General features: G+C 47.5%; 1 protein-coding gene across 1 annotated transcript in view; it reads left to right on the plus strand.

Moving 5' to 3' along the window:
• Nucleotides 1-23,504, plus strand: part of LOC124019528 (glutamate receptor-interacting protein 1-like) — a gene marked incomplete at its 3' end in the record, with an annotated part of 335,325 nt that overhangs the window by 246,059 nt on the left and 65,762 nt on the right. Inside the window, exons 5-8 of the mRNA XM_046334890.1 lie at nt 3,230-3,375; nt 10,788-10,871; nt 16,221-16,296; nt 18,651-18,796. Of these exons, the coding sequence (XP_046190846.1) occupies nt 3,230-3,375; nt 10,788-10,871; nt 16,221-16,296; nt 18,651-18,796 (452 nt within the window). The remainder of the gene's footprint in view (nt 1-3,229; nt 3,376-10,787; nt 10,872-16,220; nt 16,297-18,650; nt 18,797-23,504) is intronic.

The raw sequence follows: 23,504 nt of genomic DNA on the forward strand, positions 1-23,504 counted from the left end.
TTTCTGTGTTTCTCCCTTCTCCTCGTCTCCATATCTTCTCTCTCTGTGTTTCTCCATTCTCCTCGTCTCCATATCTTCTCTCTCTGTGTTTCTCCCTTCTCCTCGTCTCCATATCTTCTCTCTCTGTGTATCTCCCATCTCCTCGTCTCCATATCTTCCTCTCTCTGTGTTTCTCCTCGTCTCCATATCTTCTCTCTCTGTGTTTCTCCTCGTCTCCATATCTTTCTCTCTCTGTGTTTCTCCCATCTCCTCGTCTCCATATCTTTCTCTCTCTTTGTTTCTCTTATCTCCTCGTCTCCATATCTTCTCTCTCTGTGTTTCTCCTCGTCTCCATATCTTCTCTCTCTGTGTTTCTCCCTTCTCCTCGTCTCCATATCTTCTCTCTCTCTGTTTCTCCCTTCTCCTCGTCTCCATATCTTCTCTCTGTGTATCTCCCATCTCCTCGTCTCCATATCTTCCTCTCTCTGTGTTTCTCCTCGTCTCCATATCTTCTCTCTCTGTGTTTCTCCTCGTCTCCATATCTTTCTCTCTCTGTGTTTATCCCTTCCCCTCGTCTCCATATCTTTCTCTTTCTGTGTTTCTCCCATCTCCTCGTCTCCATATCTTCTCTCTGTGTATCTCCCATCTCCTCGTCTCCATATCTTCCTCTCTCTGTGTTTCTCCTCGTCTCCATATCTTCTCTCTCTGTGTTTCTCCTCGTCTCCATATCTTTCTCTCTCTGTGTTTATCCCTTCCCCTCGTCTCCATATCTTTCTCTTTCTGTGTTTCTCCCTTCTCCTCGTCTCCATATCTTCTCTCTCTGTGTTTCTCCTCGTCTCCATATCTTTCTCTCTCTGTGTTTCTCCTCGTCTCCATATCGTTCTCTGTCTGTGTTTCTCCCTTCTCGTCTCCATATCTTTCTCTCTCTGTGTTTATCCCTTCCCCTCGTCTCCATATCTTTCTCTTTCTGTGTTTCTCCCATCTCCTCGTCTCCATATCTTCTCTCTGTGTATCTCCCATCTCCTCGTCTCCATATCTTCCTCTCTCTGTGTTTCTCCTCGTCTCCATATCTTCTCTCTCTGTGTTTCTCCTCGTCTCCATATCTTTCTCTCTCTGTGTTTCTCCCTTCTCCTCGTCTCCATATCTTTCTCTTTCTGTGTTTCTCCCTTCTCCTCGTCTCCATATCTTCTCTCTCTGTGTTTCTCCATTCTCCTCGTCTCCATATCTTCTCTCTCTGTGTTTCTCCCTTCTCCTCGTCTCCATATCTTCTCTCTCTGTGTTTCTCCCATCTCCTCGTCTCCATATCTTTCTCTCTCTGTGTTTCTCCTCGTCTCCATATCTTCCTCTCTCTGTGTTTCTCCTCGTCTCCATATCTTTCTCTTTCTGTGTTTCTCCCTTCTCCTCGTCTCCATATCTTCTCTGTGTTTCTCCATTCTCCTCGTCTCCATATCTTCTCTCTCTGTGTTTCTCCCTTCTCCTCGTCTCCATATCTTCTCTCTCTGTGTATCTCCCATCTCCTCGTCTCCATATCTTCCTCTCTCTGTGTTTCTCCTCGTCTCCATATCTTCTCTCTCTGTGTTTCTCCTCGTCTCCATATCTTTCTCTCTCTGTGTTTATCCCTTCCCCTCGTCTCCATATCTTTCTCTTTCTGTGTTTCTCCCATCTCCTCGTGTCCATATCTTCCTCTTTCTGTGTTTCTCCCATCTCCTCGTCTCCATATCTTTCTCTCTCTGTGTTTCTCCCATTTCCTCGTCTCCATATCTTTCTCTCTCTGTGTTTCTCCCATCTCCTCGTCTCCATATCTTCCTCTCTCTGTGTTTCTCCGCGTCTCCATATCTTCTCTCTCTGTGTTCCTCCTCGTCTCCATATCTTCTCTCTCTGTGTTTCTCCTCGTCTCCATATCTTCTCTCTCTGTGTTTCTCCTCGTCTCCATATCTTCTCTCTCTGTGTTTCTCCTCGTCTCCATATCTTTCTCTCTCTGTGTTTCTCCCATCTCCTCGTCTCCATATCTTTCTCTCTCTTTGTTTCTCTTATCTCCTCGTCTCCATATCTTCTCTCTCTGTGTTTTTCCTCGTCTCCATATCTTCTCTCTCTGTGTTTCTCCCTTCTCCTCGTCTCCATATCTTCTCTCTCTCTGTTTCTCCCTTCTCCTCGTCTCCATATCTTCTCTCTGTGTATCTCCCATCTCCTCGTCTCCATATCTTCCTCTCTCTGTGTTTCTCCTCGTCTCCATATCTTCTCTCTCTGTGTTTCTCCTCGTCTCCATATCTTTCTCTCTCTGTGTTTATCCCTTCCCCTCGTCTCCATATCTTTCTCTTTCTGTGTTTCTCCCATCTCCTCGTCTCCATATCTTCCTCTTTCTGTGTTTCTCCCATCTCCTCGTCTCCATATCTTCCTCTTTCTGTGTTTCTCCTCGTCTCCATATCTTCTCTCTCTGTGTTTCTCCTCGTCTCCATATCTTCTCTCTCTGTGTTTCTCCTTGTCTCCATATCTTTCTCTCTCTGTGTTTCTCCTCGTCTCCATATCTTTCTCTCTCTGTGTTTCTCCCATCTCCTCGTCTCCATATCTTTCTCTCTCTGTGTTTCTCCCATCTCCTCGTCTCCATATCTTCCTCTCTCTGTGTTTCTCCTCGTCTCCATATCTTCTCTCTCTGTGTTCCTCCTCGTCTCCATATCTTCTCTCTCTGTGTTTCTCCTCGTCTCCATATCTTCTCTCTCTGTGTTTCTCCTCGTCTTCATATCTTCTCTCTCTGTGTTTCTCCTCGTCTCCATATCTTTCTCTCTCTGTGTTTCTCCCATCTCCTCGTCTCCATATCTTTCTCTCTCTGTGTTTCTCTTATTTCCTCGTCTCCATATCTTCTCTCTCTGTGTTTCTCCTCGTCTCCATATCTTTCTCTCTCTGTGTTTCTCCCATCTCCTCGTCTCCATATCTTTCTCTCTCTGTGTTTCTCCTCGTCTCCATATATTTCTCTCTCTGTGTTTCTCCCTTCTCCTCGTCTCCATATCTTTCTCTTTCTGTGTTTCTCCCTTCTCCTCGTCTCCATATATTTCTCTCTGTGTTTCTCCTCGTCTCCATATATTTCTCTCTCTGTGTTTCTCCCATCATCTCGTCTCCATATCTTCTCTCTCTGTGTTTCTCCTCGTCTCCATATCTTTCTCTCTCTGTGTTTCTCCCATCTCCTCGTCTCCATATCTTCTCTTTCTGTGTTTCCTCCCCTCCTTTATCACACCATCCATCTCTCTCTGTGTAGGAGTGACCAGCTCAACGTGGGCGACTACATCAAGTCTGTAAATGGGATCAATCTGACCAAGTTCCGTCACGACGAGATCATCAGCCTGCTGAAGAACGTCGGAGAACGTGTGGTTCTAGAGGTGGAATTCGAGCTGCCACCTGTCTGTGAGTTCTACTGTTTTAGGACCAATAAATTATACAGTCCTTCATAGTCAGTGATACATTATGTTGATCTGATAGGTTCAATAGATACATTATGTTGATCTGATTGGTTCAATAGATACATTATGTTGATCTGATTGGTTCAATAGATACATTATGTTGATCTGATTGGTTCAATAGATACATTATGTTGATCTGATTGGTTCAATAGATACATTATGTTGAACTGATTGGTTCAATAGACACATTATGTTGATCTGGTTGGTTCAATAGATACATTAGTCCTGTTGATCTGATTGGTTCAATAGATACATTAGTCCTGTTGATGTGATTGGTTCAATAGATACATTAGTCCTGTTGATCTGTTGATCTGATTGGTTCAATAGATACATTAGTCCTGTTGATGTGATTGGTTCAATAGATACATTAGTCCTGTTGATCTGTTGATCTGATTGGTTCAATAGATACATTAGTCCTGTTGATGTGATTGGTTCAATAGACACATTAGTCCTGTTGATCTGTTGATCTGATTGGTTCAATAGATACATTATGTTGATCTGATTGGTTCAATAGACACATTATGTTGATCTGGTTGGTTCAATAGATACATTAGTCCTGTTGATGTGATTGGTTCAATAGATACATTAGTCCTGTTGATCTGATTGGTTCAATAGATACATTAGTCCTGTTGATCTGTTGATCTGATTGGTTCAATAGATACATTAGTCCTGTTGATGTGATTGGTTCAATAGACACATTAGTCCTGTTGATCTGATTGGTTCAATAGACACATTAGTCCTGTTGATGTGATTGGTTCAATAGACACATTAGTCCTGTTGATCTGATTGGTTCAATAGATACATTAGTCCTGTTGATCTGATTGGTTCAATAGACACATTAATCCTGTTGATCTGTTGATCTGATTGGTTCAATAGATACATTAGTCCTGTTGATGTGATTGGTACAATAGACACATTAGTCCTGTTGATCTGATTGGTTCAATAGATAGATACTAATCAATATAATTGGATGAGTATAGAGTCAAGCTGGATGTATACCAGATGAAACTGGAGTCCTGAAGCCCCACAATTCCTTTGTACCTTTCCAGAGCTGTTTTACACGGAGTTCAAAGCCACCTTTACCAAACACATCTCACCTCGGTGTCTTTTCCTTTCATGTCTCCTCTCCCTGATGCAGAGCTTTACATTCAGACAGGCTGTGTAATGATGTCTCCTCTCCCTGATGCAGAGCTTTACATTCAGACAGGCTGTGTAATGATGTCTCCTCTCCCTGATGCAGAGCTTTACATTCAGACAGGCTGTGTAATGATGTCTCCTCTCCCTGATGCAGAGCTTTACATTCAGACAGGCTGTGTAATGATGTCTCCTCTCCCTGATGCAGAGCTTTACATTCAGACAGGCTGTGTAATGATGTCTCCTCTCCCTGATGCAGAGCTTTACATTCAGACAGGCTGTGTAATGATGTCTCCTCTCCCTGATGCAGAGCTTTACATTCAGACAGGCTGTGTAATGATGTCTCCTCTCCCTGATGCAGAGCTTTAGATTCAGACAGGCTGTGTAATGATGTCTCCTCTCCCTGATGCAGAGCTTTACATTCAGACAGACTGTGTAATGATGTCTCCTCTCCCTGATGCAGAGCTTTACATTCAGACAGACTGTGTAATGATGTCTCCTCTCCCTGATGCAGAGCTTTACATTCAGACAGGCTGTGTAATGATGTCTCCTCTCCCTGATGCAGAGCTTTACATTCAGACAGGCTGTGTAATGATGTCTCCTCTCCCTGATGCAGAGCTTTACATTCAGACAGGCTGTGTGATGATGTCTCCTCTCCCTGATGCAGAGCTTTACATTCAGACAGGCTGTGTAATGATGTCTCCTCTCCCTGATGCAGAGCTTTACATTCAGACAGGCTGTGTAATGATGTCTCCTCTCCCTGATGCAGAGCTTTACATTCAGACAGGCTGTGTAATGATGTCTCCTCTCCCTGATGCAGAGCTTTACATTCAGACAGACTGTGTAATGATGTCTCCTCTCCCTGATGCAGAGCTTTACATTCAGACAGGCTGTGTAATGATGTCTCCTCTCCCAGACAGGCTGTGTAATGATGTCTCCTCTCCCTGATGCAGAGCTTTACATTCAGACAGGCTGTGTAATGATGTCTCCTCCCCAGGCTGTGTAATGATGTCTCCTCTCCCTGATGCAGAGCTTTACATTCAGACAGACTGTGTAATGATGTCTCCTCTCCCAGACTGTGTAATGATGTCTCCTCTCCCTGATGCAGAGCTTTACATTCAGACAGGCTGTGTAATGATGTCTCCTCTCCCTGATGCAGAGCTTTACATTCAGACAGGCTGTGTAATGATGTCTCCTCTCCCTGATGCAGAGCTTTACATTCAGACAGGCTGTGTAATGATGTCTCCTCTCCCTGATGCAGAGCTTTACATTCAGACAGGCTGTGTAATGATGTCTCCTCTCCCTGATGCAGAGCTTTACATTCAGACAGGCTGTGTAATGATGTCTCCTCTCCCTGATGCAGAGCTTTACATTCAGACAGGCTGTGTAATGATGTCTCCTCTCCCTGATGCAGAGCTTTACATTCAGACAGGCTGTGTAATGATGTCTCCTCTCCCTGATGCAGAGCTTTACATTCAGACAGACTGTGTAATGATGTCTCCTCTCCCTGATGCAGAGCTTTACATTCAGACAGGCTGTGTAATGATGTCTCCTCTCCCTGATGCAGAGCTTTACATTCAGACAGGCTGTGTAATGATGTCTCCTCTCCCTGATGCAGAGCTTTACATTCAGACAGACTGTGTAATGATGTCTCCTCTCCCTGATGCAGAGCTTTACATTCAGACAGACTGTGTAATGATGTCTCCTCTCCCTGATACAGAGCTTTACATTCAGACAGGCTGTGTAATGATGTCTCCTCTCCCTGATGCAGAGCTTTACATTCAGACAGGCTGTGTAATGATGTCTCCTCTCCCTGACTGTGTAATGATGTCTCCTCTCCCTGATGCAGAGCTTTACATTCAGACAGGCTGTGTAATGATGTCTCCTCTCCCTGATGCAGAGCTTTACATTCAGACAGACTGTGTAATGATGTCTCCTCTCCCTGATGCAGAGCTTTACATTCAGACAGACTGTGTAATGATGTCTCCTCTCCCTGATACAGAGCTTTACATTCAGACAGGCTGTGTAATGATGTCTCCTCTCCCTGATGCAGAGCTTTACATTCAGACAGGCTGTGTAATGATGTCTCCTCTCCCTGACTGTGTAATGATGTCTCCTCTCCCTGATGCAGAGCTTTACATTCAGACAGGCTGTGTAATGATGTCTCCTCTCCCTGATGCAGAGCTTTACATTCAGACAGACTGTGTAATGATGTCTCCTCTCCCTGATGCAGAGCTTTACATTCAGACAGGCTGTGTAATGATGTCTCCTCTCCCTGATACAGAGCTTTACATTCAGACAGGCTGTGTAATGATGTCTCCTCTCCCTGATGCAGAGCTTTACATTCAGACAGACTGTGTAATGATGTCTCCTCTCCCTGATGCAGAGCTTTACATTCAGACAGACTGTGTAATGATGTCTCCTCTCCCTGATGCAGAGCTTTACATTCAGACAGACTGTGTAATGATGTCTCCTCTCCCTGATGCAGAGCTTTACATTCAGACAGGCTGTGTAATGATGTCTCCTCTCCCTGATGCAGAGCTTTACATTCAGACAGGCTGTGTAATGATGTCTCCTCTCCCTGATGCAGAGCTTTACATTCAGACAGGCTGTGTAATGATGTCTCCTCTCCCTGATGCAGAGCTTTACATTCAGACAGGCTGTGTAATGATGTCTCCTCTCCCTGATGCAGAGCTTTACATTCAGACAGGCTGTGTAATGATGTCTCCTCTCCCTGATGCAGAGCTTTACATTCAGACAGGCTGTGTAATGATGTCTCCTCTCCTGATGCAGAGCTTTACATTCAGACAGGCTGTGTAATGATGTCTCCTCTCCCTGATGCAGAGCTTTACATTCAGACAGACTGTGTAATGATGTCTCCTCTCCCTGATGCAGAGCTTTACATTCAGACAGACTGTGTAATGATGTCTCCTCTCCCTGATGCAGAGCTTTACATTCAGACAGGCTGTGTAATGATGTCTCCTCTCCCTGACTGACTGTGTAATGATGTCTCCTCTCCCTGATGCAGAGCTTTACATTCAGACAGACTGTGTAATGATGTCTCCTCTCCCTGATGCAGAGCTTTACATTCAGACAGACTGTGTAATGATGTCTCCTCTCCCAGACTGTGTAATGATGTCTCCTCTCCCTGATGCAGAGCTTTACATTCAGACAGGCTGTGTAATGATGTCTCCTCTCCCTGATGCAGAGCTTTACATTCAGACAGGCTGTGTAATGATGTCTCCTCTCCCAGGCTGTGTAATGATGTCTCCTCTCCCAGACTGTGTAATGATGTCTCCTCTCCCTGATGCAGAGCTTTACATTCAGACAGGCTGTGTAATGATGTCTCCTCTCCCTGATGCAGAGCTTTACATTCAGACAGGCTGTGTAATGATGTCTCCTCTCCCTGACTGTGTAATGATGTCTCCTCTCCCTGATGCAGAGCTTTACATTCAGACAGGCTGTGTAATGATGTCTCCTCTCCCAGACTGTGTAATGATGTCTCCTCTCCCTGATGCAGAGCTTTACATTCAGACAGGCTGTGTAATGATGTCTCCTCTCCTGATGCAGAGCTTTACATTCAGACAGGCTGTGTAATGATGTCTCCTCTCCCTGATGCAGAGCTTTACATTCAGACAGGCTGTGTAATGATGTTTCCTCTCCCTGATGCAGAGCTTTACATTCAGACAGGCTGTGTAATGATGTCTCCTCTCCCAGGCTGTGTAATGATGTCTCCTCTCCCAGACTGTGTAATGATGTCTCCTCTCCCTGATGCAGAGCTTTACATTCAGACAGGCTGTGTAATGATGTCTCCTCTCCCTGATGCAGAGCTTTACATTCAGACAGGCTGTGTAATGATGTCTCCTCTCCCAGGCTGTGTAATGATGTCTCCTCTCCCTGACTGTGTAATGATGTCTCCTCTCCCTGATGCAGAGCTTTACATTCAGACAGGCTGTTTAATGATGTCTCCTCTCCCTGATGCAGAGCTTTACATTCAGACAGGCTGTGTAATGATGTCCCCTCTCCCTGATGCAGAGCTTTACATTCAGACAGGCTGTGTAATGATGTCTCCTCTCCCTGATACAGAGCTTTACATTCAGACAGGCTGTGTAATGATGTCTCCTCTCCCTGATGCAGAGCTTTACATTCAGACAGGCTGTGTAATGATGTCTCCTCTCCCTGATGCAGAGCTTTACATTCAGACAGGCTGTGTAATGATGTCTCCTCTCCCAGACTGTGTAATGATGTCTCCTCTCCCAGACTGTGTAATGATGTCTCCTCTCTCAGACTGTGTAATGATGTCTCCTCTCCCAGACAGACTGTGTAATGATGTCTCCTCTCCCAGACTGTGTAATGATGTCTCCTCTCCCAGACTGTGTAATGATGTCTCCTCTCCCAGACTGTGTAATGATGTCTCCTCTCTCAGACTGTGTAATGATGTCTCCTCTCCCAGACTGTGTAATGATGTCTCCTCTCCCTGACTGTGTAATGATGTCTCCTCTCCCAGACTGTGTAATGATGTCTCCTCTCCCTGACTGTGTAATGATGTCTCCTCTCCCTGACTGTGTAATGATGTCTCCTCTCTCAGACTGTGTAATGATGTCTCCTCACCCAGACTGTGTAATGATGTCTCCTCTCCCAGACTGTGTAATGATGTCTCCTCTCCCAGACTGTGTAATGATGTCTCCTCTCCCAGACTGTGTAATGATGTCTCCTCTCCCAGACTGTGTAATGATGTCTCCTCTCCCAGACAGACTGTGTAATGATGTCTCCTCTCTCAGACTGTGTAATGATGTCTCCTCTCTCAGACTGTGTAATGATGTCTCCTCTCTCAGACTGTGTAATGATGTCTCCTCTCCCAGACAGACTGTGTAATGATGTCTCCTCTCCCAGACTGTGTAATGATGTCTCCTCTCCCAGACTGTGTAATGATGTCTCCTCTCCCAGACTGTGTAATGATGTCTCCTCTCTCAGACTGTGTAATGATGTCTCCTCTCCCAGACTGTGTAATGATGTCTCCTCTCCCAGACAGACTGTGTAATGATGTCTCCTCTCCCAGACTGTGTAATGATGTCTCCTCTCCCAGGCTGTGTAATGATGTCTCCTCTCCCAGACAAACTGTTTAATGATGTCTCCTCTCCCAGACTGTGTAATGATGTCTCCTCTCCCAGGCTGTGTAATGATGTCTCCTCTCCCAGGCTGTGTAATGATGTCTCCTCTCCCAGGCTGTGTAATGATGTCTCCTCTCCCAGACTGTGTAATGATGTCTCCTCTCCCAGACTGTGTAATGATGTCTCCTCTCCCAGACTGTGTAATGATGTCTCCTCTCCCAGACTGTGTAATGATGTCTCCTCTCTCAGACTGTGTAATGATGTCTCCTCTCTCAGACTGTGTAATGATGTCTCCTCTCCCAGACAGACTGTGTAATGATGTCTCCTCTCCCAGACAGACTGTGTAATGATGTCTCCTCTCCCAGACTGTGTAATGATGTCTCCTCTCCCAGGCTGTGTAATGATGTCTCCTCTCCCAGACAGACTGTGTAATGATGTCTCCTCTCCCAGACAGACTGTGTAATGATGTCTCCTCTCCCAGGCTGTGTAATGATGTCTCCTCTCCCAGGCTGTGTAATGATGTCTCCTCTCCCAGACTGTGTAATGATGTCTCCTCTCCCAGACTGTGTAATGATGTCTCCTCTCCCAGACTGTGTAATGATGTCTCCTCTCTCAGACTGTGTAATGATGTCTCCTCTCCCAGACTGTGTAATGATGTCTCCTCTCCCAGACAGGCTGTGTAATGATGTCTCCTCTCCCAGACAGACTGTGTAATGATGTCTCCTCTCCCAGACAGACTGTGTAATGATGTCTCCTCTCCCAGACTGTGTAATGATGTCTCCTCTCCCAGACAGACTGTGTAATGATGTCTCCTCTCCCAGACTGTGTAATGATGTCTCCTCTCTCAGACTGTGTAATGATGTCTCCTCTCTCAGACTGTGTAATGATGTCTCCTCTCTCAGACGGTGTAATGATGTCTCCTCTCCCAGACAGACGGTGTAATGATGTCTCCTCTCCCAGACTGTGTAATGATGTCTCCTCTCCCAGTCAGACTGTGTAATGATGTCTCCTCTCCCAGACTGTGTAATGATGTCTCCTCTCCCAGACTGTGTAATGATGTAACTGTGGAGGTAGTGATGTGTTCATATAGTCTTTGCTCTTCTCTCCTCAGCTGTTCAGGGCTCTGGGCTGATGTTCAAAAGCGTTGAGGTGACTCTGCACAAAGAAGGCAATACGTTCGGCTTTGTCATCCGAGGTACGTGTGTGTGCGTGTGTGTTCGTGTGCGTGTGTGTTCGTGTGTGTGTGTGTGTGTGTGTGTGTGTGTGTGTGTGTGTGTGTGTGTGTGTGTGTGTGTGTGTGTGTGTGTGTGTGTGTGTGTGTGTGTGTGTGTGTGTGTGTGTGTGTGTGTGTGTGTGTGTGTGTGTGTGTGTGTGTGTGTGTGTGAAGCCGTTTGACTGGGGTACGGAGGAAAGGAAAGCGATCTGAATATGACTACAGAATATGACCTTCTAGTTGACTCTATTTACCCAGTTGGAATGAAGCTTCATTAAAACGACTAAGAACAAACTTTTAGAAATGCGACCTAAATAGCTCCCTATTCCCTACACTGCTAATGTTAGGGTCCATAGGGCTCTGGTCAAAAGTAGTGCACTATGTAGGGAATAGGGGTCCATAGGGCTCTGGTCAAAAGTAGTGCACTATGTAGGGAATAGGGTTCCATAGGGCTCTGGTCAAAAGTAGTGCACTATATAGGGAATAGGGTTCCATAGGGCTCTGGTCAAAAGTAGTTCACTATGTAGGGAATAGGCGTCCATAGGGCTCTGGTCAAAAGTAGTGCACTATGTAGGGAATAGGGTTCCATAGGGCTCTGGTCAAAAGTAGTTCACTATGTAGGGAATAGGGGTCTATAGGGCTCTGGTCAAAAGTAGTGCACTATGTAGGGAATAGGGGTCCATAGGGCTCCGGTCAAAAGTAGTGCACTATGTAGGGAATAGGGGTCCATAGGGCTCTGGTCAAAAGTAGTTCACTATGTAGGGAATAGGGGTCCATAGGGCTCTGGTCAAAAGTAGTTCACTATGTAGGGAATAGGGGTCCATAGGGCTCTGGTCAAAAGTAGTGCACTATGTAGGGAATAGGGTTCCATAGGGCTCTGGTCAAAAGTAGTTCACTATGTAGGGAATAGGGGTCCATTTGGGAGGCACACTTAGTGAGTTATCCTCGGTCTTTGAAGAGAGGGAAGTTAACTTGAAGGTCCACGCTACAGAGATGTTGCCACAGCTCATTACTCTCCGTCATCAATTCAACAAGTGAGTTTTATTGTTGTGTCTTTATCTCCTCGCTGAGAGGAACATGAATGGATGATGTTTAATCTCCCTGGAGAGAGGAACATGAATGGATGATGTTTAATCGCCCCGGAGAGAGGAACATGAATGGATGATGTTTAATCTCCCTGGAGAGAGGAACGTGAATGGATGATGTTTAATCTCCCTGGAGAGAGGAACGTGAATGGATGATGTTTAATCTCCCTGGAGAGAGGAACGTGAATGGATGATGTTTAATCTTTATCTTCTCGCAGAGAGGAACATGAATGGATGATGTTTAATCTTTATCTTCTCGCAGAGAGGAACATGAATGGATGATGTTTAATCTCCCTGGAGAGAGGAACATGAATGGATGATGTTTAATCTTTATCTCCTCGCAGAGAGGAACGTGAATGGATGATGTTTAATCTTTATCTTCTCGCTGAGAGGAACGTGAATGGATGATGTTTAATCTCCCTGGAGAGAGGAACGTGAATGGATGATGTTTAATCTTTATCTCCTCGCAGAGAGGAACGTGAATGGATGATGTTTAATCTTTATCTCTCGCAGAGAGGAACATGAATGGATGATGTTTAATCTTTATCTTCTCGCAGAGAGGAACGTGAATGGATGATGTTTAATCTTTATCTCTCGCTGAGAGGAACGTGAATGGATGATGTTTAATCTTTATCTCCTCGCAGAGAGGAACATGAATGGATGATGTTTAATCTTTATCTCCTCGCAGAGAGGAACATGAATGGATGATGTTTAATCTTTATCTCTCGCAGAGAGGAACATGAATGGATGATGTTTAATCTTTATCTTCTCGCAGAGAGGAACGTGAATGGATGATGTTTAATCTCCTCTGAGAGAGGAACGTGAATGGATGATGTTTAATCTCCTGGAGAGAGGAACGTGAATGGATGATGTTTAATCTTTATCTTTCGCTGAGAGGAACGTGAATGGATGATGTTTAATCTTTATCTTTCGCTGAGAGGAACGTGAATGGATGATGTTTAATCTCCCTGGAGAGAGGAACGTGAATGGATGATGTTTAATCTTTATCTCCTCGCAGAGAGGAACGTGAATGGATGATGTTTAATCTTTATCTCCTCGCAGAGAGGAACATGAATGGATGATGTTTAATCTTTATCTTCTCGCAGAGAGGAACGTGAATGGATGATGTTTAATCTTTATCTCCTCGCTGAGAGGAACGTGAATGGATGATGTTTAATCTTTATCTCCTCGCAGAGAGGAACATGAATGGATGATGTTTAATCTTTATCTCCTCGCAGAGAGGAACATGAATGGATGATGTTTAATCTTTATCTCCTCGCAGAGAGGAACATGAATGGATGATGTTTAATCTGTATCTTCTCGCAGAGAGGAACGTGAATGGATGATGTTTAATCTCCTCTGAGAGAGGAACGTGAATGGATGATGTTTAATCTCCCTGGAGAGAGGAACGTGAATGGATGATGTTTAATCTCCTCTGAGAGAGGAACGTGAATGGATGATGTTTAATCTCCCTGGAGAGAGGAACGTGAATGGATGATGCTTAATCTCCCTGGAGAGAGGAACGTGAATGGATGATGTTTAATCTCCCTGGAGAGAGGAACGTGAATGGATGATGTTTAATCTCCTGGAGAGAGGAACGTGAATGGATGATGTTTAATCTTTATCTCCTCGCAGAGAGGAACATGAATGGATGATGTTTAATCTTTATCTCCTCGCAGAGAGGAACATGAATGGATGATGTTTAATCTTTATCTCCTCGCAGAGAGGAACATGAATGGATGATGTTTAATCTTTATCTTCTCGCAGAGAGGAACGTGAATGGATGATGTTTAATCTCCTCTGAGAGAGGAACGTGAATGGATGATGTTTAATCTCCTGGAGAGAGGAACGTGAATGGATGATGTTTAATCTCCTCTGAGAGAGGAACGTGAATGGATGATGTTTAATCTCCTGGAGAGAGGAACGTGAATGGATGATGCTTAATCTCCCTGAGAGAGGAACGTGAATGGATGATGTTTAATCTCCCTGGAGAGAGGAACGTGAATGGATGATGTTTAATCTCCCTGGAGAGAGGAACGTGAATGGATGATGTTTAATCGCCCGGAGAGAGGAACGTGAATGGATGATGTTTAATCTCCTGTGAATGGATGATGTTTAATCTCCCTGGAGAGAGGAAAGTGAATGGATGATGTTTAATCTCCTGGAGAGAGGAACGTGAATGGATGATGTTTAATCTCCTCTGAGAGAGGAACGTGAATCCTAATCTCCCTGGAGAGAGGAACGTGAATGGATGATGTTTAATCTCCCTGGAGAGAGGAACGTGAATGGATGATGTTTAATCTCCCTGGAGAGAGGAACGTGAATGGATGATGTTTAATCTCCCTGGAGAGAGGAACGTGAATGGATGATGTTTAATCGCCCCGGAGAGAGGAACGTGAATGGATGATGTTTAATCTCCCTGGAGAGAGGAACGTGAATGGATGATGTTTAATCTCCTGGAGAGAGGAAAGTGAATGGATGATGTTTAATCTCCTGAGAGAGGAACGTGAATGGATGATGTTTAATCTCCCTGGAGAGAGGAACGTGAATGGATGATGTTTAATCTCCTCTGAGAGAGGAACGTGAATGGATGATGTTTAATCTCCCTGAGAGAGGAACGTGAATGGATGATGTTTAATCTCCTGGAGAGAGGAACGTGAATGGATGATGTTTAATCTCCCTGGAGAGAGGAACGTGAATGGATGATGTTTAATCTCCCTGGAGAGAGGAACGTGAATGGATGATGTTTAATCTTTATCTCCTCGCATAGAGGAACATGAATGGATGATGTTTAATCTTTATCTCCTCGCAGAGAGGAACATGAATGGATGATGTTTAATCTTTATCTCCTCGCAGAAAGGAACATGAATGGATGATGTTTAATCTTTATCTTCTCGCAGAGAGGAACGTGAATGGATGATGTTTAATCTCCTCTGAGAGAGGAACGTGAATGGATGATGTTTAATCTCCCTGGAGAGAGGAACGTGAATGGATGATGTTTAATCTCCTCTGAGAGAGGAACGTGAATGGATGATGTTTAATCTCCCTGGAGAGAGGAACGTGAATGGATGATGCTTAATCTCCCTGGAGAGAGGAACGTGAATGGATGATGTTTAATCTCCCTGGAGAGAGGAACGTGAATGGATGATGTTTAATCTTTATCTCCTCGGAGAGAGGAACGTGAATGGATGATGTTTAATCTTTATCTCCTCGGAGTGAGAGGAACGTGAATGGATGATGTTTAATCTTTATCTCCTCGGAGAGAGGAACGTGAATGGATGATGTTTAATCGCCCTGGAGAGAGGAACGTGAATGGATGATGTTTAATCTTTATCTCCTCGGAGAGAGAGAGGAATGTGAATGGATGATGTTTAATCTTTATCTCCTCGGAGAAAGAGGAACGTGAATGGATGATGTTTAATCTTTATCTCCTCGGAGAGAGGAATGTGAATGGATGATGTTTAATCTCCCCGGAGAGAGGAACGTGAATGGATGATGTTTAATCTTTATCCCCTCGGAGAGAGAGAGGAACGTGAATGGATGATGTTTAATCTTTATCTCCTCGGAGAAAGAGGAACGTGAATGGATGATGTTTAATCTTTATCCCCTCGGAGAGAGAGAGGAACGTGAATGGATGATGTTTAATCTTTATCTCCTCGGAGAGAGGAATGTGAATGGATGATGTTTAATCTCCCCGGAGAGAGGAACGTGAATGGATGATGTTTAATCTTTATCCCCTCGGAGAGAGAGAGGAACGTGAATGGATGATGTTTAATCTTTATCTCCTCGGAGAAAGAGGAACGTGAATGGATGATGTTTAATCTTTATCCCCTCGGAGAGAGAGAGGAACGTGAATGGATGATGTTTAATCTTTCTCCTCGGAGAAAGAGGAATGTGAATGGATGATGTTTAATCTTTATCTCCTCTGAGAGAGGAACGTGAATGGATGATGTCGTGTTCAAACTGTGGGTTCATGTTCTGCTTTGGAATTACTGATGAGGCTAAAATGACTTTATTCAATTGCCCTTTCTGTTTCTAAATCAATAAGTCCTTCCTGCAGTGAAAGCCAATGTATTGCTACTGTGTTGCCTGTGTAGAAGTGTTATTTAAACTGTTTTCCTTTGTGATCAGGTACTACAGTATTACCTTGGTTCTTCAGTGATCTCTTAGAGCAAAAATCAATGATATGTATCCTTGGTTACCGTACCCACCTGTTTGTGTGATTACTGTCTGTCGGTTTGTTTAGGAGGAGCCCACGAGGACAGGAACAAATCCCGCCCCGTTGTCATAACGACCATCAGGCCAGGTGGACCTGCTGACAGGTGAGATGTTGTATCACTGACTAGACATGAGTAGCAGATCACATATAGTTCTGGTGTATCAGAGTCTAGACATGAGTAGCAGATCACAGATAGTTCTGGTGTATCAGAGTCTAGACATGAGTAGCAGATCACAGATAGTGCTGGTGTATCAGAGTCTAGACATGAGTAGCAGATCACAGATAGTGCTGGTGTATCAGAGTCTAGACATGAGTAGCAGATCACAGATAGTGCTGGTGTATCAGAGTCTAGACATGAGTAGCAGATCACAGTACCCCTTTGCGTACCCTCTCAAATGTTGTTTTTTGCCCTCATTGTAAGACAGAGAAGAGGGTTAGAGAGAGGAGAGGAGAGGAGAGGAGAGGAGAGGAGAGGAGAGGAGAGGAGAGGAGAGGAGAGGAGAGGAGAGGAGAGGAGGAGAGAGGAGAGGAGAGGAGAGGAGAGGAGAGGGGGAGGGAGAGGAGAGGAGAGGAGAGAGGAGAGGAGGAGAGAGGGAGAGGAGAGGAGAGGGAGGAGAGAGAGAGGAGAGAGAGGAGAGGAGAGGAGAGGAGAGGAGAGGAGGAGGAGAGAGGAGAGGAGAGGGGGAGGGAGAGCAGAGGAGAGGAGAGGTGTCCTTGCCATTAAGACGTAATGATCCAAATGAAGTGTTTAAGTGCAGGGGTGGAACCAACAGGCCCTCAGGCGTGGCTACACTGTTGCCTCAGGGACCAGGATGGAAACCTCCCTGTCTCTCTATATCTCTCTCTCTCCCTTTCCCTCTTGCTCCCTCAATCTCTCTCTCTGTCTCTCTCTCTGTCTCTCTCTCTCTCTCTGTCTCTCTCTCTCTCTCTCTCTCTCTCTCTCTCTCTCTCTCTCTCTCTCTCTCTCTCTCTCTCTCTCTCTCGCTCTCTCTCTCTCTCTCTCTCTCTCTCTCTCTCTCTCTCTCTCTCAGTCTTTCTCTCTCTCTCTCCATCTCTCTCTCTCCGTCTTTCTCTCTCTCTCCGTCTTTCTCTCTCCGTCTTTCTCTCTCTCTCTCTCTCTCTCTCTCTCTCTCTCTCTCTCTCTCTCTCTCTCTCTCTCTCTCTCTCTCTCTCTCTCTCTCTCTCTCTCTCTCTCTCTCTCTCTCTCTCTCTCTCTCTCTCTCCCCATCTAGCAGCACACTCCCCATCTAGCAGCACACTCCCCATCTAGCAGCACACTCCCCATCCAGCAGCACACTCCCCATCTAGCAGCACACTCCCCATCTAGCAGCACACTCCCCATCCAGCAGCACACTCCCCATCTAGCAGCACACTCCCCATCTAGCAGCACACTCCCCATCCAGCAGCACACTGCCCATCCAGCAGCACACTGCCCATCCAGCAGCACACTCCCCATCCAGCAACACACTCCCCATCCAGCAGCACACTCCCCATCCAGCAGCACACTCCCCATCCAGCAGCACACTCCCCATCTAGCAGCACACTCCCCATCTAGCAGCACACTCCCCATCTAGCAGCACACTCCCCATCTAGCAGCACACTGCCCATCTAGCAGCACACTCCCCATCTAGCAGCACACTCCCCATCTAGCAGCACACTCCCCATCCAGCAGCACACTCCCCATCCAGCAGCACACTCCCCATCTAGCAGCACACTCCCCATCCAGCAGCACACTCCCCATCCAGTGTTTAAAAGCGTTGCCTTGGTGTTAGCATCGTCTGGAGTTTCCACCATGTTAAATCCACCAGGAGAAGTGTGGATAATCAGGATGTAGCTTCAGTGTTCACACTTCCAGTGAGGAGGAAAGGATTCCATTCTAGCGGTTGTCACAGGGTGTATCTGATAAGACCTGATCAAAGGCAGACAGCGTGGAGATTCATTTCCTGTGTCACATCATGCTGGACGGTTAGCTGTTAGCGGTTAGCTCACCTGTGGAAACCAAATATAGCAATTTATATTTTCTGTCATAGTGGAGAATTCACAGCTCACTGACTGACATCTTCTCTATCCCCCTCTCTCTCTCTCTCTCTCTCTCTCTCTCTCTCTCTCTCTCTCTCTCTCTCTCTCTCTATATCCCCCCCCTCTCTCTTTCTCTCTCTCCTTCTTTCCCTCCCTCGCTCTTTCTTTCCCTCTCTCCCCCTCTCTCCCCCCTCTCTCCCTCCCCTCTCATCCCCCTCCCTCCTTCCCTCCCCATCTCCTCCCCCTCCCTCCCTCCTTCCTTCCCTCCCCTCTCCTCCTCTCCTCCCCCTCTCCTCCTCTCATCCCCCTCCCTCCTCTCCTCCCCCTCCCTCCCTCCTTCCTTCCCTCCCCCTCTCCTCCTCTCCTCCCCCTCCCTCTCTCTCCCCTCTCTCTCTCCCTCCCCTCTCCTCCCCCTCCCTCCCCCTCCTCTCTCCTCAGGGAGGGTACGGTGAAGCCAGGGGACAGGCTCCTGAGTATCGATGGGATCCGTCTTCACGGGACGTCCCATGCAGAGGCCATGTCCATCCTCAAACAGTGTGGACAGGAGGCTACGCTACTCATCGAGTACGACGTCTCCATCATGGGTACGTCATGGGTGTGTGTGTGTGTGTGTGTGTGTGTGTGTGTGTGTGTGTGTGTGTGTGTGTGTGTGTGTGTGTGTGTGTGTGTGTGTGTGTGTGTGTGTGTGTGTGTGTGTGTGTGTGTGTGTGTGTGTGTGTCCTCAAGAAGCTTGTCTTCCAGATGCATATACATTTTATGGTGTTGTCAGGACACTGTCAGGGGGTGTTAGGGGACACTGTCAGGGGGTGTTGGGGGACACTGTCAGGGGTGTTGGGGGACACTGTCAGGGTGTTGGGGGACACTGTCAGGGGTGTTGGGGGACACTGTCAGGGGTGTTGGGGGACATTGTCAGGGGGTGTTGGGGGACACTGTCAGGGGTGTTGGGGGACACTGTCAGGGGTGTTGGGGACATTGTCAGGACACTGTCAGGGGTGTTGGGGGACATTGTCAGGACACTGTCAGGGGTGTTGGGGACATTGTCAGGACACTGTCAGGGGTGTTGGGGGACATTGTCAGGACACTGTCAGGGGGTGTTGGGGACATTGTCAGGACACTGTCAGGGGTGTTGGGGGACATTGTCAGGACACTGTCAGGGGTGTTGGGGACATTATCAGGACACTGTCAGGGGTGTTGGTGGACATTTATATTGTCAGGACACTGTCAGGGGTGTTGGGGGACATTGTCAGGACACTGTCAGGGGTGTTGGTGGACATTATCAGGACACTGTCAGGGGTGTTGGTGGACATTTATATACTGTTGTCAGGACACTGTCAGGGGTGTTGGGGGACATTGTCAGGACACTGTCAGGGGTGTTGGGGGACATTGTCAGGACACTGTCAGGGGTGTTGGGGGACATTGTCAGGACACTGTCAGGGGTGTTGGGGGACATTGTCAGGACACTGTCAGGGGTGTTGGGGACATTGTCAGGACACTGTCAGGGGTGTTGGGGGACATTGTCAGGACACTGTCAGGGGTGTTGGGGGACATTGTCAGGACACTGTCAGGGGTGTTGGGGGACATTGTCAGGACACTGTCAGGGGTGTTGGGGACATTGTCAGGACACTGTCAGGGGTGTTGGGGACATTGTCAGGACACTGTCAGGGGTGTTGGGGACATTGTCAGGACACTGTCAGGGGTGTTGGGGACATTGTCAGGACACTGTCAGGGGTGTTGGGGGACATTGTCAGGACACTGTCAGGGGTGTTGGGGACATTGTCAGGACACTGTCAGGGGTGTTGGGGGACATTGTCAGGACACTGTCAGGGGTGTTGGGGACATTGTCAGGACACTGTCAGGGGTGTTGGGGACATTGTCAGGACACTGTCAGGGGTGTTGGGGGACATTGTCAGGACACTGTCAGGGGTGTTGGGGACATTGTCAGGACACTGTCAGGGGTGTTGGGGACATTGTCAGGACACTGTCAGGGGTGTTGGGGGACATTGTCAGGACACTGTCAGGGGTGTTGGGGGACATTGTCAGGACACTGTCAGGGGTTTTGGGGGACATTGTCAGGACACTGTCAGGGGTGTTGGGGGACATTGTCAGGACACTGTCAGGGGTGTTGGGGACATTGTCAGGACACTGTCAGGGGTGTTGGGGACATTGGGACACTGTCAGGGGTGTTGGGGACATTGTCAGGACACTGTCAGGGGTGTTGGGGGACATTGTCAGGACACTGTCAGGGGGTGTTGGGGACATTGTCAGGACACTGTCAGGGGTGGGGACATTTGGGGACATTGTCAGGACACTGTCAGGGGTGTTGGGGGACATTGTCAGGACACTGTCAGGGGTGTTGGGGGACATTGTCAGGACACTGTCAGGGTGTTGGGGGACATTATCAGGACACTGTCAGGGGTGTTGGTGGACATTTATATACTGTTGTCAGGACACTGTCAGGGGTGTTGGGGACATTGTCAGGACACTGTCAGGGGTGTTGGTGGACATTATCAGGACACTGTCAGGGGTGTTGGTGGACATTTATATACTGTTGTCAGGACACTGTCAGGGGTGTTGGGGACATTGTCAGGACACTGTCAGGGGTGTTGGTGGACATTGTCAGGACACTGTCAGGGGTGTTGGGGGACATTGTCAGGACACTGTCAGGGGGTGTTGGGGGACATTGTCAGGACACTGTCAGGGGTGTTGGTGGACATTGTCAGGACACTGTCAGGGGGTGTTGGGGGACATTATCAGGACACTGCCAGGGGGTGTTGGTGGACATTATCAGGACACTGCCAGGGGAAGGTCTAAAGACAGACTTGATCTCCCAGAGTCACATCAACATCATTCCCATCAGTTGTCATGTTGAAGCAGACAGACTCTGAGAGATGTAGCCTGTGACAGTCCAGGACCAGAGGACAGACCGTTCTTAGTTCAGCCCCCCATCCCTCCACCGCGGAGACATATCCACAGACCCAGTCCAGGACCGGAGGACAGACCGTTCTTAGTTCAGCCCCCCATCCCTCCACCGCGGAGACATTTCCACAGACCCAGTCCAGGACCAGAGGACAGACCGTTCTTAGTTCAGCCCCCCATCCCTCCACCGCGGAGACATATCCACAGACCCAGTCCAGGACCGGAGGACAGACTGTTCTTAGTTCAGCCCCCCATCCCTCCACCGCGGAGACATATCCACAGACCCTGGCCTTCATCTCTCCAGCTGTTCCCCATTGTCTCCCGGCTGCTCCAATCTCCCCCATTTCTCTTGCTGAGTTCCAACCCTCAGCCAGTCCTGTATTTGTGAGAGGATTGGATAGGTGGAAATGTCTCCATCCTCTCTCTGTGCCTTCAGCTCTGGGTGAGTTCTGTTACAGTCGCTGCAGACAGGCAGTACGGTTCCATTACAGACAGTCAGAGAGCTCTGTTACAGACAGGCAGTAAGGTTCCATTCCAGACAGTCAGAGAGCTCTGTTACAGACAGGCAGTAAGGTTCCATTCCAGACAAGCAGTACGGTTTCATTCCAGACAGGCAGTACGGTTCCATTCCAGACAGGCAGTAAGGTTCCATTCCAGACAGTCAGAGAGCTCTGTTACAGACAGGCAGTACGGTTCCATTCCAGACAGTCAGAGAGCTCTGTTACAGACAGGCAGTACGGTTCCATTCCAGACAGGCAGTAAGGTTCCATTCTAGGTAGTCAAAGGCAGGTGTCTTCCAATAGAAGTCCTGCCTGCCAGCCAGAACACAGCTCTTACAAAGCACAGCCAAAAAACAGCCAGAACACAGCCAGGTCCCGGCCAAAACACAGCCAGGACACTGCCAGAACACAGCCAGAACACAGCCAGAACACAGCCAGAACACAGCCAGGTCCCAGCCAAAACACAGCCAGAACACAGCCAGAACACGGCCAAAACACAGCCAAAACACAGCCAGAACACAGCCAGAACACAGCCAGAACACTGCCAAAACACAGCCAAAACACAGCCAGAACACTGCTAGAACACAGCCAGAACACTGCCAGAACACTGCCAGAACACAGCTAGAACACAGCCAGAACACTGCCAAAACACAGCCAGAACACAGCTAGAACACTGCCAGAACACAGCCAAAACACTGCCAGAACACAGCTAGAACACAGCTAGAACACAGCCAAAACACAGCCAGAACACAGCCAGAACACTGCCAGAACACTGCCAGAACACTGCCAGAACACAGCCAAAACACAGCCAGAACACAGCCAAAACACAGCCAAAACACAGCCAGAACAATGCCAGGTCCCAGCCAGAACACAGCCAGAACACAGCCAAAACACAGCCAGAACACAGCCAGAACACAGCCAGAACACTGCCAGAACACAGCCAAAACACAGCCAGAACACAGCCAGAACACAGCCAGAACACTGCTAGAACACAGCCAGAACACAGCCAGAACACAGCCAGAACACTGCCAGAACACAGCCAGAACACAGCCAACACACAGCCAGAACACTGCCAGAACACAGCCAGAACACTGCCAGAACACAGCCAGATCACTGCCAGAACACAGCCAGAACACAGCCAGATCCCAGCTCTTACAAAGCACAGCCAAAAAACAGCCAGAACACAGCCAGGTCCCGGCCAAAACACAGCCAGGACACTGCCAGAACACAGCCAGAACACAGCCAGAACACAGCCAGGTCCCAGCCAAAACACAGCCAGAACACAGCCAGAACACAGCCAAAACACAGCCAGAACACAGCCAAAACACAGCCAGAACACAGCCAAAACACAGCCAGAACACAGCCAGAACACAGCCAGAACACAGCCAGAACACTGCCAAAACACAGCCAAAACACAGCCAGAACACTGCCAGAACACTGCTAGAACACAGCCAGAACACAGCCAGAACACTGCCAGAACACAGCTAGAACACAGCCAGAACACTGCCAAAACACAGCCAGAACACAGCTAGAACACTGCCAGAACACAGCCAAAACACTGCCAGAACACAGCTAGAACACAGCCAGAACACTGCCAAAACACAGCCAGAACACAGCTAGAACACTGCCAGAACACTGCCAGAACACAGCCAAAACACAGCCAGAACACAGCCAAAACACAGCCAGAACAATGCCAGGTCCCAGCCTAAACACAGCCAGAACACAGCCAGAACACAGCCAAAACACAGCCAGAACACTGCCAGAACACTGCCAGAACACAGCCAAAACACAGCCAGAACACAGCCAGAACACTGCTAGAACACAGCCAGAACACAGCCAGAACACAGCCAGAACACTGCCAGAACACAGCCAGAAC

The sequence above is a fragment of the Oncorhynchus gorbuscha genome, unplaced genomic scaffold (assembly GCF_021184085.1).
Source record: "Oncorhynchus gorbuscha isolate QuinsamMale2020 ecotype Even-year unplaced genomic scaffold, OgorEven_v1.0 Un_scaffold_619, whole genome shotgun sequence".
NCBI lineage: Eukaryota > Metazoa > Chordata > Actinopteri > Salmoniformes > Salmonidae > Oncorhynchus > Oncorhynchus gorbuscha.